Source organism: Kickxella alabastrina (genome assembly GCF_025024165.1).
Source record: "Kickxella alabastrina strain RSA 675 chromosome Unknown BX661scaffold_17, whole genome shotgun sequence".
NCBI classification, from domain to species: domain Eukaryota; kingdom Fungi; phylum Kickxellomycota; class Kickxellomycetes; order Kickxellales; family Kickxellaceae; genus Kickxella; species Kickxella alabastrina.
In genome coordinates, this window is record NW_026251488.1 from 413,307 (window position 1) to 429,999 (window position 16,693).

General features: G+C 47.6%; 7 protein-coding genes across 7 annotated transcripts; 4 read left to right on the forward strand and 3 right to left on the reverse strand.

The window, feature by feature from the left end:
- Nucleotides 1–96: 96 nt before the first annotated feature.
- BX661DRAFT_185178 (uncharacterized protein) lies at nucleotides 97–1,146 on the forward strand. The gene has a single exon (XM_051536714.1). The coding sequence runs from the start codon at nucleotides 170–172 to the stop codon at nucleotides 1,124–1,126; it is 957 nt and encodes a 318-aa protein (XP_051390435.1). The 5' UTR covers nucleotides 97–169; the 3' UTR covers nucleotides 1,127–1,146.
- BX661DRAFT_185179 (uncharacterized protein) lies at nucleotides 1,147–3,993 on the reverse strand. Its single transcript, XM_051536715.1, has one exon. The coding sequence runs from the start codon at nucleotides 3,893–3,895 to the stop codon at nucleotides 1,235–1,237; it is 2,661 nt and encodes an 886-aa protein (XP_051390436.1). The 5' UTR covers nucleotides 3,896–3,993; the 3' UTR covers nucleotides 1,147–1,234.
- Nucleotides 3,994–5,357: 1,364 nt separating this feature from the next.
- BX661DRAFT_42633 (mitochondrial carrier domain-containing protein) lies at nucleotides 5,358–6,491 on the forward strand. The gene has a single exon (XM_051539161.1). The coding sequence runs from the start codon at nucleotides 5,482–5,484 to the stop codon at nucleotides 6,436–6,438; it is 957 nt and encodes a 318-aa protein (XP_051390437.1). The 5' UTR covers nucleotides 5,358–5,481; the 3' UTR covers nucleotides 6,439–6,491.
- A 424-nt stretch (nucleotides 6,492–6,915) lies between these two features.
- Nucleotides 6,916–7,648, forward strand: BX661DRAFT_42631 (uncharacterized protein). The gene has a single exon (XM_051539160.1). The coding sequence runs from the start codon at nucleotides 7,086–7,088 to the stop codon at nucleotides 7,500–7,502; it is 417 nt and encodes a 138-aa protein (XP_051390438.1). The 5' UTR covers nucleotides 6,916–7,085; the 3' UTR covers nucleotides 7,503–7,648.
- Nucleotides 7,649–7,800: 152 nt separating this feature from the next.
- BX661DRAFT_144477 (major facilitator superfamily-domain-containing protein) lies at nucleotides 7,801–9,474 on the reverse strand (the record flags this gene model as incomplete). The annotated part of the gene is made up of 1 exon (XM_051533051.1): nucleotides 7,801–9,474. The coding sequence occupies one exon, from the start codon at nucleotides 9,472–9,474 to the stop codon at nucleotides 7,801–7,803; it is 1,674 nt and encodes a 557-aa protein (XP_051390439.1).
- A 398-nt stretch (nucleotides 9,475–9,872) lies between these two features.
- On the reverse strand, nucleotides 9,873–11,417 carry BX661DRAFT_144504 (major facilitator superfamily domain-containing protein; the record flags this gene model as incomplete). Its single annotated transcript, XM_051533053.1, has 1 exon — nucleotides 9,873–11,417. The coding sequence occupies one exon, from the start codon at nucleotides 11,415–11,417 to the stop codon at nucleotides 9,873–9,875; it is 1,545 nt and encodes a 514-aa protein (XP_051390440.1).
- A 2,085-nt stretch (nucleotides 11,418–13,502) lies between these two features.
- Nucleotides 13,503–14,879, forward strand: BX661DRAFT_185184 (Alpha/Beta hydrolase protein). The gene has a single exon (XM_051536716.1). The coding sequence runs from the start codon at nucleotides 13,772–13,774 to the stop codon at nucleotides 14,810–14,812; it is 1,041 nt and encodes a 346-aa protein (XP_051390441.1). The 5' UTR covers nucleotides 13,503–13,771; the 3' UTR covers nucleotides 14,813–14,879.
- The last annotated feature ends 1,814 nt before the right edge of the window (nucleotides 14,880–16,693 follow it).

Here is a 16,693-nt window from a genome sequence, read left to right on the forward strand (position 1 = left end):
GTCACGAGGGGACAGAAAAATACAAGTGGTCTATTATCCCACAAGCACCTAACGTTTTTTATAACTGCAAGTAGAAGGTATTTATTTTAAAGTCATCAGGAATTAAAAATGAACAATTACGCCAACTTTGCTTTAGCAATTACTTTTATTATTCTTACATGCCACCACCATGAGTCTTGTACACAACAACCAGGCGACGAAACACGACTGGGCACAATTCTTTGCGCCTGGCCTCCCCATTGGACGCCACCTTCCGAACGAACCATACTACTACGAGCGCACCAACGGCATAACCACATGGATCCGGCCCTTCGATTACATCGAACCCCCAAATCCAAAGCAATTAGCGGAAGACTTGCGCAAAGAGCACGAACAACAGAAAGCACAAGAGGCGCGCAAAAAGGCGCTTCAAGACCGGCCACAGAAAACAACCAAGGCGCAGGCCGGGTGGCTGGTAGTGGACACGGTGCAGGGGAGGCAGTATTATTTTAACGAGAAGAGTGGTGTTGCACAGTGGGAGCGGCCAGATGAGCTGGTTGAGCTGGCTGATGTGGAGGAGAATGAGGAAGGTGTGGAGATGGATGAGGAGGACGCTGAGTGGATGTTGGAGCAGATGATGGCTGAGGCCCAAGGTGACCAGCAAGACGGCGCAGAGATAGAGACAGAAGAGACAGGAAAGGAGGTGGGGGCAGAGGCAGAGGCAGAGGCATTGACGAAGGATCAGCGCGTGGGTCAGTTCCGTGAAATGCTCCTCGCAGCCAGCAGTCTCAATCCATTCGGGACATGGGAGTCGCAAAAGGATCGGTTCCTCGGCGACAGGCGCCTCCAGTACTTGGGCGCGGCCGAGCAACACGACATGTTTGACCGGATCTGCAGCGAGATAATAGCACAGAGAAAAAAGACACTGCCAAAGAAGGATGAAGTTAAGCGGCCGTTGCCGAGCAGCGATCCGTTTGGCCAGCTGCTTGAGGAGAATATCAGTAAGCGCGGGTCATTTGCAAAGTTCTGCCAGAAACACTTGCGTGATCCGCGGTACTTGTCCATAAAGACATCAAGAGAGCGCGAGAAGCGGTTCAACCAGCACCTGGACGCGCTGCCCGAGAAGAAGAAGCACAAGCATGTGTAGTTTGTTGAAAAATAAATACCACTGTGATAGGCTTGAATATATATATGTAGCCAAAGAAATTTACTTGATAAAATGAAAACCAATTTTAAATGGCAAAGCAGAAGCAATTTACTTCTTCTCCTCGATCAGCTCAGTGACAACGCCAGTGCCGACGGTGCGACCGCCCTCGCGAATGGTGAAGCGCATACCGGTCTCGATGGCGATCTCCGACAGCAGCTGGCACATCATGGTGACATTATCTCCGGGCATAACCATCATATTCTCTGGATCCTCGCCATTGGGGCCGCGCTTGTGCGTGAGGATAGCAGTGACGTCGCAGGTGCGCACGAACAACTGAGGGCGGTAGTTGTCCGAGAACGGCGTGTGACGGCCACCCTCCTCCTTGGTAAGCACATAGAGCGACGCCATGAACTTGCTGTGCGCCTTGATGGTGCCAGGCGCAGCCAAAACCTGGCCGCGGTGGAGGGCCTCACGCTTGACACCGCGCAGGAGAGCACCCATGTTGTCGCCGGCCTGGCCGTTCTCCAGCTGCTTGTGGAACATCTCGATACCGGTGAGCGTGGTCTTGAAGGGCGCGCCAAAGCCGACGATCTCCAGCTCCTGTCCCTTGGTGATCTGTCCGCGCTCCACGCGGCCGGTGACGACGGTGCCACGGCCGGCAATCGAGAAGATGTCCTCGACGGGCATCAGGAAGGGCTTGTCCAGGTCGCGCTCGGGCGTGGGAATCCATGTGTCAACAGCCTCCATCAGCTTGTGGATCGCCTCAATGCCCATCTCGGGGCTGCGGTCCTCGAGCGCGCACAACGCCGAGCCGCTGATCACCGGTGTGTTGTCGCCGTCAAAGTCGTACTCGCTGAGCAGCTCGCGCATCTCCATCTCGACAAGCTCGAGCATCTCGGCGTCGTCGATGGCGTCGGCCTTGTTGATGAAGACAACCAGCCGCTTGACACCGACCTGCTTGGCCAGGAGCAGATGCTCGCGCGTCTGCGGCATCTGGCCGTCGGTGGCTGAAACCACGATGATGGCACCGTCCATCTGAGCCGCACCGGTGATCATGTTCTTGATATAATCTGCGTGACCGGGGCAGTTGTGCGCAACTACAAAGTCGGCGAGAAGCATGCGACCGTCGACGTCGACATCAAAGCCATGGAACTTCTGGGAGCCGATGGGGGCAATGGTGAAGGGGACCGAAGTTTCCCACCTGTGTTCAAGTGCTTTTCCACGCTTGTGCACCGTGGCAATCGGCAGCTTCTCAGCCAGGCGGCCATTGAAGCTGACACGCAGCTTAGAATGGGCGTCGTCGCCGATGGTAACAGTGTGACGAGACAAGTGGCAGACAAATCCGAGACTGCGAAGCACCCACACAAAGTCGTTGAACAGAGCCGAGTGCTTGGCCTCGGACTGTTCCAGATCAAACTGTCCTTTGTTGTAGCATCCGTCCGAGTCGATAATACCCGCAGCCAGGGCACTACGCACATCAGAAGAATGGCGGCGGAGCACGGCAGGGATGCTCTTGGCATTCAGAACGCCCAGCTCTGTCAGCTTGGCGCAGAATGGGTTGGTGGTCTCAACACAGTCACCAGATAGCACATCGGACTGGAAGATAGGGTTGGAAGAAAGGGTCACGCACATTGCTTTACGCTCTGTGTGAGTATATTTATGGAGGTACATGCCCATTTTCGTGGCAATTTCCTCCAGCTTGGCCACAATAGCGGCATCATCATCAGAGTGAAGCGTGAAGCGTGAGGAGCCGCTGTTCCCGTCGCCCAGCCAGAGACCCACGACCCAGGCGACCTCCTCCTGCGTTGCCGCGCCAATCGATAGATTGACGGTGGGCTCGCCAAAGCTAAGCTCGCCGGCCGTATACATACGTGCCTGCGAGCGTACCTCCGCTGGGAGCTGCATGAATTGCTCAACTGTCATCTCGCATGTAAATGGCGACTTGTCTTGGACAGCGTAGTAAGCACTGGCCGCCTCAGCAGAGTCAAAATGCTCGCGACAATACTTCAAAAGATCGTTTTCGAGCTTGACGCTAGCAACCAAATGCCTGCGCCCTTCATTGTCGGCCTGAGGCGCGTTAACAGGCGTGTCGATGCGCAGACAGAGGATATGGCCACCAGTGCAGGTGAACCCATCAGCCTCAAAGCCATTGTCACTTCCGCTGGTGTACAAAATCTTGTACATGTCCTTGTTGCCAGTCCAAACAGATTGGACCACACGATCTGTGCCATCAGTACCAAGCAGCACGGTGCCCTGGACCACGTCCGCAGCGAGAATAGTCTCCCCGTTGGGTGTGGCAAAGGCAACCTCGGGGCCAAAGCAGTCAACATGAGCGTAGTGACGGTTGGCAGTCTCGTACTCGACGTGCGCAGTCGAAATAGTGATTCCACGGGCCTTCTCCTCGGGCGCCTTGTCAATGTCCGAGTAATCGCGGAACTTGGCACCTCCGGCCTGGCTCAGCACCTTTGTGATGGCAGCTGTCAGCGTGGTTTTGCCGTGATCAACGTGTCCGATGGTACCGACGTTGACGTGCGGCTTGTTACGGCTATAGACGGCAGCGTCGGCGTACGAGCGCGCCAGCAGCCGCGATGGGGAGCGAATAAAGCCCAGGTTGCGGGCGATCGCTGGGCGCGGGAGCGACGCCATTGAGCGCACGCTGGTGATTGACGCCAGACGGCCGGTCACAGAGACCACGCTGAGCTGCTGCTTGACGCCGTTGGTGGTGGCAGTGCGGAGCAGGGAAACACGAGGAACAGCGCTACGAAGCATTGTAGGTTGCGAGTTTGTATTTCTTGATTCGATTAAAATATAGAGGCGAAAAAAAAGAAAAACAACGCTTGACAGAAAGGGAAAAAAGGAAAGGGGCCTAGAGAATAGAGTGGAAAATTTTCTTTATCTTTTGACTGATCACTGAGAATGTTGCTCAATTCGCACCCACGCTTTGATCTCGATTGCTTACAATAATCCCTAATCCACACTGGCTGATCAAATGATCTGATCATCGTCTTTGTTTTTATTAGTTGTTTAGTCTCCCAATGGTTGCAAAAGGCCTACTGCTCTACTGTTTCATACTTTTGATATGATACAGCCGCATCCCCTGATCAGATGGATATGAATTAGCGGATCCCGAGCGGCTAGCCGCAAGTTCAACCGGGGACAGTATTTTCGACGCGAGACATCGACAAGCCCTAGCAGTGGTCCTTTCTTGAATTTCTTTAATGTATATCTATTTATCAACCTCAGCCTCTAGCTGCGACACTTTCTAAGAGCAACGACCAGCGCCCAGATGTTGACTTGCATGACTCTAACCGAACTTGTCACAAATTAAAAAATAATTTGCCGTTAAATTTTTTTGCGCAGCCGCGGGTGGGTTAAATTAAATGAACCGAGCGCAGCCAGATCAAGACGAAAGCGCGAATTAAAACATTTTTTTAGCATTCGCAATTTTTAACTTTACATCGCAGCAGCAAGTATCCGATACAAGCGTTACTGGTGAGAATGAAGATTAAAATGAGGATGTGCAAAATGTCAATTTAAGGGTAGATTAGCGCGCACTGCACACTGCACACTGAACTCTGCACTCTGCACACCGCCCAGTCCATCTACGATCGCCTTTATCAAGCCCCTTCTTTCGAACCAGCAAGAAGGACGTTCCCACGTTATTTAAACAAGCAGATTTTCTTGTAAGATTTTTTTTTTGGTCTTTAGGCAAGATAATACGACACTTTGTCAGTTCGATAAAAATGCATTGCAAAAAATAGTGCATCACATGTCGATGCAGTCGACAAATTCAGTCCGAAAGCAGAACAATCCAAAACAAAAAGTCGGATGAGAAGGCCTTGAGCAGTCTTGACATAGCCAGTACATCTGGCGATGATTGGTTTTTGACTCCCTTATGACAAGAAAAACGACACGTCTTAATTTCGCTTTTAATCCTTATCAACGCGATTGACATAACAGACATGGTCACACAATCAGCTGACTGTAACATAAAAAATTTTTGTGACTGTTCCATGGGTAGAAACAAAAAATTTATGCTTGGACTGTATGCTAATTGGTCATTATTTTGCCTAAACAGTGGTGTGCCTTTCTTGTAAGTTTTTGGCATATGTGGTGGCGGTATCAATCTATCTTGCTGCCTTTTTGGCTTTGCCTTTGCCGCTGCCTCGGAACATACACGCGTAGAGCCACACAGTAAATAAACAAATAAATAAAAAACCCCAGTATCTCAGTAAGCAAACGGAAAAAAATCAAGATAAGAATTTATTTATTTATTTTTTTCATCTCTTCCCCAAAACTTTTTCTCTTTTTTTTATTTCACCATCACCAAGCAGTAATATACAAATAAAATAAAAATGTCTCCTGTCGGCACCAGCGGAAAGAAACACAGCGAGTCCACGACGGCGCGTCTTCTGGGCTCTGGCACCAGCGGTATTCTCGAGCTTTTCACGTTCCACCCCGTCGATACCGTCGCCAAGCGGCTGATGAGCAACACAGACAAGATCTTCGGCAACGGCCAGTCTGTCACCCAGTCCCTGGGCAAGCTCAACCAGGTTCTCTTCCGCGAGGCCGCCAACAAGGCGACCCTAAGCAAGTACCTGTCTCTTTTCCCGGGCCTCGGTTATGCGGCCGGCTACAAGGTTGCGCAGCGCATGTACAAGTTCGGCGGACAGCCCGTAGTGCGCGATCTGCTGGACAAGAACTACAACCAGACATTCACACGGGCGTTTGGCGAGCGTAACGGAAAGGCCATTATGCATGCCACGGCCGGCTCGCTGATCGGCATTGGCGAGGTTGCGCTGCTGCCCCTTGACGTTTTGAAGATCAAGATGCAGACCAACCCGGAGACGTTCCGTGGCCGCGGGCTTTTCAAAATCGTTGCTGACGAGGGCATGGCGCTCTACCGCGGTGCCGGGTGGACGGTTATGCGGAACGCGCCGGGCTCGTTTGCGCTTTTCGGTGGGTCGGCGTTTGTGAAGGAGTTTGTTTTTAAGCTGGACGACTACAACAAGGCGACATTCATACAGAACTTCTTCTCGTCCATTGGTGGTGCCGTGGCCTCGCTGGCTGTGTCGGCGCCCATGGATGTCATCAAGACGCGCATCCAGGCGCGCTCATTCGAGAACCCCGAGAGCGGCATGGTTATTTTGCGCAAGATGGTGCAGCAGGAGGGCTTTGGCGCGTTCTTCAAGGGACTGACGCCCAAGATCCTTGTTGTCGGCCCTAAGCTGGTATTTGGCTTCACCCTGGCCCAGTGGTTCATCCCCGCCTTCGACCGCATTCTCCGGGGCGGCAAGGCTGCCAACGAGTGAAAAAGAAAAAGCAATGATTTTTTAATTAAATTTTCTATTCGCAAAACAAATTCCACAATGTTGATCCACCCCCCTCGCCCACACTTCACCAAAAAGCAAAGCAAAATCAACGCTCGTGAGAAAGGCTAGCCCGCATGCCGCTTGGCCAGGGACAGCGACCCGCGCGGCGCCAGCCACCCGGCCCACTGCGCCAAGCCCGGCGACGACGCAAAGACAGCCGCGGGGGGAGTCGGGTGGATCGCCGAGACCTCATGCACAGCCACCAGGCCAGTTTCGGGATCGATACAGTACCTGAACTCGCCCTCATACCGCGACCTCTCACTATCGCTACCCCCGCCGCCAATCAAGACCGAGTGCCTGGGCAAGCCCTCAAACATCCACCTCACAAGCACATCAAACTGCTTGGTGCCCCTTTGCCCGTCGCCGCCCGCCTCATCGGCCGCCGCCACAGGCACTTGCCGCAAACTGAGTATGGTGACGGCCGGATCCGAGAAGTACGCGTTCATAGCGATGCGCAGCACCCTCGCCACGCCCATATACGCGGCGCGCCCGGACACCTGCATGCCGGAGTGCCGTGGCTCTGAAAACCGAATTGTTTCGGAGTATATGCTGCCGTCCAGACCGTGTTCGAAAAAGCCCTCGAGCTCATGCGGCAGCTCCTGCATTACCCTCCCGAGCGTGGTGATGTAGTCCTTTGGCGGGTCCTTCTCCGAAAAAGACGGCCCTTTGGTCGGCTTGTCCTTCGGCTCGCTGTTCGGTTCTTTGGGTGGCTCTTCGGGCGCGCCTTTGGTTTGTGGCCTGGTGAACCCCTTGCCTACTATTTCTTTTTTGGCCTGCTCGATGGCCTCTTGGATTGTGCGGTCCCAGTCTTTGGCTGCTTCGGAGTCGTCCCCGCCGCTGCCCTTCGGTGTCTGCGAAGAGAAGCGGCGGTGGCTGAGCGGTGTGGATCTGCACTGCGCCAGGGTGTGTGTGCGTGGCGGGCTGGTTGGTGTCGCTTTGGGTGCTTTGGCTGCCCGCAAGAAGCACGCCCTGCCAGCGCATTGCCTGACAATAAACATATGTGAACAATAAAAATAAATGAATTCTTTAAATAAATTGAAGAAAGAGAGAAAGAATAAAATATAGTAAAATTGGGTCGAAATGGAAACAAGAAAGCGTGTGCGCAAAGAATGTAGTCTGATCAAAAATCCGTAAGAATTTGTTTTTCGATCTTGTGCTCTCATCATCATCGTCATCGTTATCGTTATCGTCATCGCCATCGTCATCGTCATCATCATCATCGCCAACAGCAATGTCATCACCACCGCCGCCGCTGCCGCCAAACGTGTGCCAAGCATTTAATATTCCCAACCCTTTCGGCACTCATTCAATAGTCTGCTTGCGCTGCCGACCCAGCTCAGCGTGCTTGAACCCCAGCGTAACCAGAACCAACAGAACCGAGAACGGAATCAGCGCAAAGAACGCCAGCCGCATAGCACCCATGAATATAGCCACAATCATGGCCCTCAACTCGGGCGACACGCCATCCGAATAGATGACACTCTGGTTCTCAGCAACCTCCAAAATAGTAAATATAAACTGCGGATATTCCATCGCCAAATCGGTCAGCCCGTCCTTAATAACGCTGTGCATGATGGAGCTCAGCACAGCCACGCAGATGATGCCACCGAGAGACCGGAGGAATGCACAAAGGGTGGTTACGGCAGCCATATCGTGGCCCGAAACAGATGCTTGGGCTGCCATCATAATGGGCTGGATGCAGGCGCCGGCGCCCAGTCCGCAGAGCACCAGGATGACCGATTGCAAGGTCATCGATATCTTTTGGTCGAAGAGCACGAGCAGCGAGTTGCCGATGGCCAGGAGAACGGCGCCCGACATAATCAGGCGGCGGTAGCGGCCCGTGCGTGTCATTACAAAGCCGCCCAGGACGGATGTCACGATGGTGCCGATAGTGAACGGCAGGAGGTGCGCGCCGGCGGATATTGCACTGACGCCGCGGACGATCAGCGCCCATTGCGGCACAAAGACGATGGGCCCGTAGGCCGCTGCGCCGTAGAAAAAGTGCCCTACAGCGGAAAGGGCCACATTGCGCACGCCCAGTAGCCGCGACGGAATGATGGGCTCTTGTGGGACATACCATTCAAAGAGCAGAAACACAATGAGGGCCAGCATGCCCCCGATGACGCATCCGAGCACCAGAGGGGACGTCCAGCTGTACTCGCGCCCGCCCCACGAGAGGCCCAGAAGAAAGGGCAGTGCGCCGGCCAGAAAGATGGTTGTGCCGAGGAAGTCGATCTTTTTCAATTTTTGGCGTATCGACCCGGTGGGCCGTGGAAGCCGCATGAAGAAGAGAACCAGGCCGAGAGCCAAGGCGCAGACGGGCAGGTTGATCCAGAATATCAGCCGCCAGTCGGACCTCTGCACGATAATACCGCCCAAAATCGGCGCTATGGCCGAGGCAAACCCCCATGTGCACGTAAATACGCCAATGTACTTGCCGCGCTCGCGCTCGCTCAGCACATCGGCAATAACTATGAATATCAGGCTCATAATGCCGCCGCCGCCCAACCCTTGCACTGCGCGGCTGGCAATCAGCATATCCATGGAGCGCGACATTGCGCACATAACAGAGCCCACGGCAAACAATAACACCGAGACAACAATGGCCTCGGCGCGCCCCATAATATCGCTGAACTTGCCAAAGAGCGGCTGGATTGCTGTGGACGCCAGCATGTACGATGTCACTGTCCACTCGGCTCGAGACAGCGAGTTGAAGCTGTTGGCAATTTCCACGTAGACCGTTGCGATAATTGTCAGATCTAGCGCGGCAATGAATAAGAGGGCATCGAGGCCTGCCAGAGCAAGGTATAACTTCCGTCCGCTGAGCAAATTGCCGACAACCAATTCTCCTTCTTCCTGTCTTTTCTCTGTCTCTTGGCCGCCCTCCTTGAGCACATCAATTATCGCGTCTGCAGCGGTTTTGTTGGCTTTTGCGGAATCTCTGTAGTTCGGCGGCGTCTTGAACCCCGACGACATCTCGTCGCCTATGGTGCCATCAGACTCGCCAACTGCGTTGGCTGCATTGTCGGTTTTCATCCCCATGTTTTTTATTATTGTGGTTTTTTATTAGAAATAAAAATGAAATAGTAAAATATGAAAGTTACAACCAAAACCAATATTTTAATTGACGCAGCAAAGACAAAAAAAAAGTTCAACATAAATACAGAAGAAAAAAACAATTTTTTAATTTTTACAAACGCACTACTTGTTTTATTTAAAGTCGCCACAATACCCGCCCACGCACCCTCCACCCACTAAATAGATAAAGTATTTACTTTTAAATTACTACGTTATCGCATAAATGATTGAAAAGCTAATGAAGGCGTGCATTGATAAATTATAATGTCTGTGCTCAAAAATTGTTTATATATTTGTCACTTAATGGTCCGCTTTCTGCGGTTCTGCAACTCCACATGCGCAAACAGCAGTGTGGACAGCACCAAAAGGCCCGAAAACGGGGTGAGTCCGAGAAAGACCTCATGCAAGGACTTTTGGAACATATCTACGAGCCCTAGCTTGACCCCAACGGGGAGATCCTTGCTCTTTCCAATAATCGACTGGTCATTGATAGTTTCCATGATAATCCCGGCGTATTTGGGAAACTGCTTGCTCAATAACGCAACCTCTGTGCGCAGGTTTTTGTTAAAAATAGACGACAGGATGGACAGCGCCATGATGCCGCCAAAAGTGCGCATAAACAGCACCAGCGTCGTTGTCGCCGCCATGTCCAGTCCGTCAACGGAGCACTGCGCGGCCACCATCATTGTCTGCACTCCAAACCCGAGCCCCAAGCCGGTGAGAATGAGGAATCCGACTCGCTGGGCATTAGACGTGTTCTGGTCAAGCAAGAGCAGTAGTGAGTTGCCCAAGGCAATGAATATCCCGCATGCCCAAATTGTCTGCCGATACTTGCCATACCGCGTAGCCACAGCGCCCGCCACGCCTGCTGCAAGCACCATGCTGCCCATCATTGGCAAAAGATGCAGGCCTGCGCTGATTTCCGTCGCCTGTTTGACTGACAGCTCCCATGCCGGTATGAACATCAAAGGTGAGTAGATGCACGCACCCACGCAAAAGTGTCCCAAGGTTGAGGCCGTCACGTTACGAATGGCAAAAAGGCGCAGGGGGATAATGGGATCGACGGCCACCTTCCATTCGATGACTACAAACACAATGAGCATAACCATGCTACCACCGATTGTGCCCAGAACCCGCCCAGACGCCCACTTGTGCCCTTGCCCTCCCCAAGACAAAGCAATAATAAAGGGAATAATGAAGCCCTGGAATGCTAACGCCCCCAAAAAGTCCATTCGGCGCAGTTTCTCCATTGCTGTGCCCTGGGGCCGCGGAATTGCCAGCGCAAAATACAGTACAATCAGCGTGGGCACGCAGACTGGCAAGTTGATCCAGAAAATAATGCTCCATTTAGTGTTCTCTACGATGGCCCCGCCCAGCACCGGCCCCACTGCGGACGCCGCGCCCCAGCTGGCCGCCAAAAACCCCGTGTATTTGCCACGGTCACGCTCGGTCGTCACGTCGCTCATGATGATGCTCACCATGGCCATCAGTCCTCCTCCGCCAATGCCCTGGATTGCGCGGCTAGCGACCAGCATTCCCATCGAGGTTGATACGGCGCACAGAACTGACCCAATGCAGAAAATCCCGGTTGCCACAGCCACAGACTCAAATCTTCCCAGGATATCGCTAAACTTGCCATACAACGGCTGCACCGCTGTGTTTGCCAACAGGTAGCTGGTGATGATCCAGATGCCGTTTGACATGTCCCCAAACTCGTTGGAAATATCAATGTAAACGGTTGCCAAAATGGTGGTATCCAGGGCAGAAATAAAAAATAGCAGCACGAGCCCGACAACAATAGCGTGAAGGCGCGTCTTAGAGATTTCTTCCTTATTAAACATCTGGCTGCTTGCCGCCAAACTCGATGAATCCATTGGTTTTATGTCAGTTATGTTGATGACCTGGCTGTCTTTGCTCAAGCTGTCCACGACCGTGCTTGCCTTGCTGGAAACCTTGTGGCTACTGATTTTTTGGCTGCCGCTGTCCCCATCGTTGTTGTTGCTATTTCTGGCACCCGGGAACTGTAGCGCAATGCTCAATGTCCCATCTTGATCAACGACTAGTTGTTGTGTCATGGTATTAATAAAAATATTGGTTTGTGTCAAGGTTTATATCATATAAAAGGCTATTGAGTTGGGCTTGTTGTTATCAATTTAGTTTTTTTTTTGCAAGCCAGACTTTGCTCCACTTTTTATTTATAATTTGCCTTCGATTTATGAGCACTACAAAAAATTATTGTTTGGATGCATGTATTCTTACGTCCATAAATCCTACTGAAACCACTTCACAAGAACAATGCCATGTAAAATTGAAAAATACACGAACAAAGATGGGTGACTAGCGTGTAAGTATAGTCAAAATTGTAAACAATTAGAGGCTGAAAAAAAGACAATTGCAAAAAAAATTGCCATGAATATTTCTACAGAAGAAAAGGCTATACGCACTGCTTTATCAAAAAATTCCAGCATATTTTATTAAGATGCAATCATCGTATTTTATATTGGTGGCTTATTGTGTATATTGCATTTATTTTAATAAGGATACTCCGATGTATGTTATTGTCTGCCCATATATCGTAAAAAAAGCCCCACTATGATACAGGCCTTTAACACGTATTTGAAGTTTTGTAAAAGTTAATGAATGCTGGGAAACTAACCAGCTGAACAATTGATAACAACCATGGGAATAAGTAATATAAATTCAAGAGCCATGCCAATGTGAGAACTGTAGTACAATATGGCATTGAATGACTCAGCTACCAAGTGAGGTTTTTAATGAACGTAATCGCGGCCTTTCATAATTTTTGATTGAAATTTGCCACCTTAAAATTAATGTGACGACCAGTTGCATACACCTGATTACGGATGGATTTATTATCCAGCGGGCAAATTTATGCACGTGAATGCAGTCTTATTGGTATTCGGTTCTACTCAACTACATTAGTGAATATTTGAAAATATTGTATTTTAAACATGTATCTGAAATTATATTGCGCAGCAATAGCAACCACTTTAAAACATTCCAGTATCCTGATAAAACTAACCCATGTTTTGAAGAATGTGGATAGTGTAACCTTTTAAAAGTTAAACCTTGTGGGCAGAATTACATGGGAGCCGCCCAGTTGTCTATATGTATTTGGTTTGTTTATTCTCTTCTTAAAACAGTAGCTACTTGTATTATAAATGCCTGTTGATATAAATACTTTTGTATCGGGTTGTTGTAACTGCTCATGAATGACAAATGCAGAATCATCGGTGCGCCAGATATCCGCCGTGGACTGATAATGCATGTAGTAGATTGTGCAGCCAGTCAGATCGCACAAAGTATTGTTTGTAAAATGACATGCACTTGATTGAAAATCCCATGCTTTTTGCTTGATTTTAGCACTAGGAAGATCAATTTTGTCTAAAAATAAAAAATAAACGCAAAACAAAGTCCGGGATTATACAGAATTGCAGGATATCTGGGCTAATGTTGTGGCTTGAAAATACAAACCAAAACCAAAACAAACATGTGAAATAAAAAACAAATTCAAAAAATACCGTTATTAGCCATGCACAGCCCGCACACATCTATAAAAAGCATTTCAACCCTGTTTTGTATTCCGATTAATATTTGCATCTACTCGTCAGTCTTTTAGTTCTTTTTACAACTATCATAACAAATGCAAAAGCAGGTGGAATAAACCCTTTTTAAAAAAGCCGAGTCAGCAGTACTTCTTTCTAGTAAGATGTTTTGTGCCAAGCTCTTTATTGCCAACTCGAAAAAAGATTAAAATGATCCACCCATTCTTAATGGTGATTCTGCTGGTGCATGTCCGTCTGCCACATAAACACTAATTTTTTGTGTGCAAGAAAGTATACATAGATAAATATATTTTCAACTGCCCTTGAAAGCCCTTTCTTTTGTTCGACTGCTGATTCAATTGTATTATTTTTTATTTGAATATCAGCATCTCTTACTCTTATCAATTGCTTTTGACAGTACAATGGGCGCAGCAGTATCCCTTGGCAGCATACCAGAGTATCAGTCACTTTACTATTTCTCCAAAAAAAACACTTCTGCTTCGACCGAACAATTCCGCGTGCAACTCATAGCCTGCGACACTGCTCCGCTTGCGGGTAGTGGCAAAGTTTTGGTGGCCAATGTGATTAGAGCAACTTGCCCATCGCTATTCAGCTCCAAGGGTGAACGCATGATTCCTACTCCCTCTATGCGTGATGGAGGGACACAGACAATATATCCTGTACTTCGTACACGCAGACGCGACAAACATACTGATATTGAATACGACCGCGAGACTCTCACCATGTATGACGGTGGAAAAGTGTCTCTTGATTGGTATCCCAAAAGACCAGTGCCAACCATTCCCTTGTCGGACGTGTCTTCTACAAGCTCCAGTATTACAATTGGCACAAGCACACCGCCAATAGTTGTTATACTCCCAGGGACATTCAGTTCAAGTCGAGAGTACTATATCCGACATTTGGCCAAATCACTTCACACTCGCGGCCCAAACAGATGCCATGTTGTTGTGCTCAACCACCGCGGATGCAACCGTACACCTCTAACTACACCCCGACTACACAGCTTTGACTATACTGGAGACTTAGAAGAAACCATTGCGCACCTGTCTACGCTTTACCCCTGCGCGCTGCTAGCCGCTGTGGGGTACTCGCTTGGTGGAAACATTTTGACAAAATACCTGGGGGAGCAAGGCAAAAACTGCAAGCTGTCTGCCGCTATAACAATCTGCTGTCCATACGATGTGACCAAGCTGTATGCAAAATTAGACGAGCCTAGCTTGTTTAACAAATACGTACTGCAGCCAAGTCTTTCGAGTAGAGCAAAGGCATATGTTAAAGACCATATCGATGTAATCCAAGGCGGCTCACGCCAGTACGATCTGGATGGATTTTTTGCGTCCAAGAATGTCACGGAAATGAACGCTTTGCTTACCGCTCCTCTTTCAGGATTTGAGTCCTGCGAGCAGTATTACCGCGAGTCTTCCAGCTGCGCTTACGTGCCAAAAATATCAACGCCGCTCTTAGCGATTAACAGCAAAGATGATCCATTAGTTCCGGTTGATGCTATTCCAATCAACACTTTTAAAAACAACCCAAGCACAGTGCTAATCCTTGTGGATAATGGGGGACATTTAGGATTTCTTACGGGGGTTGTTCCAAAGATTTGGTATATTGACCCGGTCATTCAGTTCTTTTCTGCCTTTTTGTAAAGTTAACTACATTTCTTATTAATAAATACTGACTGGTTTAAATATTTAATTAAACAATATATTAAGGTAAACCTTATGAGTGTCATGCACTAAGGATATAAGATATAACAACTATGAGTAATGTGGAATTGCATTTAAAAAGGTACACAATGTTGTGTGTTATGCCTGGTTGTGTCCGGCTCCAAAAGGCTTACAAAAACAAAAAGTTTTTTAAATAGTTAATCCAAAGCAACTAATAAAAACATTTAAATGTATATAATGTTGGCTAGTGGGTGGATGAGAAAATGTAAAAAAAGTATATACGTTTAAATAAAGCACGGCATACCAATAAAAGTTTCACTGTGGCAATACTCTCATGGGAGCAATAAGCCCGAATTAATTTTTGTTTTCTTGATTATTTACAGCATCAAGAAAAATTATGCATTTACGAGTACATATGATTAGTGCTAGAATATGAAGGCTGGCTAAAAACATTGAAATTAAACAATATTTTTAAAATCATGTGCACAAATTTCAACACTTGTACGTAATGCACAAGCGCACTATACCGCCAATATTATTTAATAATGAGTATTCCACTAGAAAGCTTTGCCGCCACTTATTTACCAATGAGATTTAAAATGCAAAAAAAACTATTAGTTGAGGTTCTGTGGATTCCATGACTTACTATCATTTATTGTTTTCTTGAAAATAATTGTATTTTTGAAAATATTAGAAACTACTGTAATTGTTTTACTATTAAGACAATTTGATTTAAAAGCGGAAAAGTAATATACGGACAATTCAAAAAAGATTGCAAGGTGAAAAATAAAAAGCTCCCAGGGAAACAATGGCGTCAAAGCCCGTTGTATTCTGCATTTGATTTTTATTTAAATACAATGTGCCGAATACTCTACAAAAAGAATCCTTCATTAGTGACCAGCTGCTTCCAATCCAGAGAACATATTTAAAAACGGAAGTTATCATTTGGTGTTTGCATGTTTACTTGAATTGTACTAACAAGTGCCTTTTGTTTTTTTTGAATTGATTGTCTCAAAAACAATAAATTATTATCGAAATTGTCTTATTCTGTTAATGTGTTTGAATAGTTTTGCCTATTTTTGATTTATTAATTTTTTGATTATAAAATTTAATTAAAGAAGCGCCCCCTATTTATCATTATATTGCAATTTTGCAGTTATTAACAATTCTCAAAACACAAAATGTATTAAACCATATCAGTTTAGGGACGGAACATTGGCTGCTTTTTTAGCTCTGAAGAAAAAACATTTATTAAAGAATTCCTTTTTCGAATCTCAATAATTTGCAGCTTAAATATATGTTTTTCTTTCAATCGCCTTTAATTTTTTTTGGCACAGCCAATCGCCAAGCATTTAACAATAAAATGGCCAATTGTTTGCAACTGTACAGATTAACTCATATATAACCACAATACTCACGTAGTAGCGCTACACATTATTGTTGCCGATATTGACAAGCAATTCAAGAGCCACATTTGAACCTGGATGGTCCACAGAAAAATATATATATATCAATACAATGTGGGTAGATAATGAAAGTCAAATACCAACATATGAATTGTTCTCGCTTTTCCGCAATAATTTATATAATCGCCACATTATTCAAAAACAGGTTTATATTGTTCAAGTATTTTTGGTTCTTGCATGCAGAGCCAATAGATGCAAACATAGCTAACGAAACGCATTTGCACATATAATCGGTAGGTATTTAATAAACGAGAACAATTGTTCGTGGCTTAAATGCGTGCATTGTGCTTTATGGCTTTTAAAGACTTTGGCTATATATCACCGAGTAGTACTCTTTTGCTGGCAAAGTCATTACTGGCATAAAAATTTAAAATTGATTTATCTCTCAAGGTGT

What these genes read in the sequence shown, in the direction of transcription:
- BX661DRAFT_185178 (XM_051536714.1), top strand. Translation starts at nt 170, where the DNA reads ATGAGTCTTGTACACAACAACCAGGCGACGAAACACGACTGGGCACAA.
- BX661DRAFT_42633 (XM_051539161.1), top strand. Translation starts at nt 5,482, where the DNA reads ATGTCTCCTGTCGGCACCAGCGGAAAGAAACACAGCGAGTCCACGACG.
- BX661DRAFT_185184 (XM_051536716.1), top strand. Translation starts at nt 13,772, where the DNA reads ATGATTCCTACTCCCTCTATGCGTGATGGAGGGACACAGACAATATAT.
- BX661DRAFT_185179 (XM_051536715.1), bottom strand. Translation starts at nt 3,895, where the DNA reads ATGCTTCGTAGCGCTGTTCCTCGTGTTTCCCTGCTCCGCACTGCCACC.
- BX661DRAFT_42631 (XM_051539160.1), top strand. Translation starts at nt 7,086, where the DNA reads ATGCGGCAGCTCCTGCATTACCCTCCCGAGCGTGGTGATGTAGTCCTT.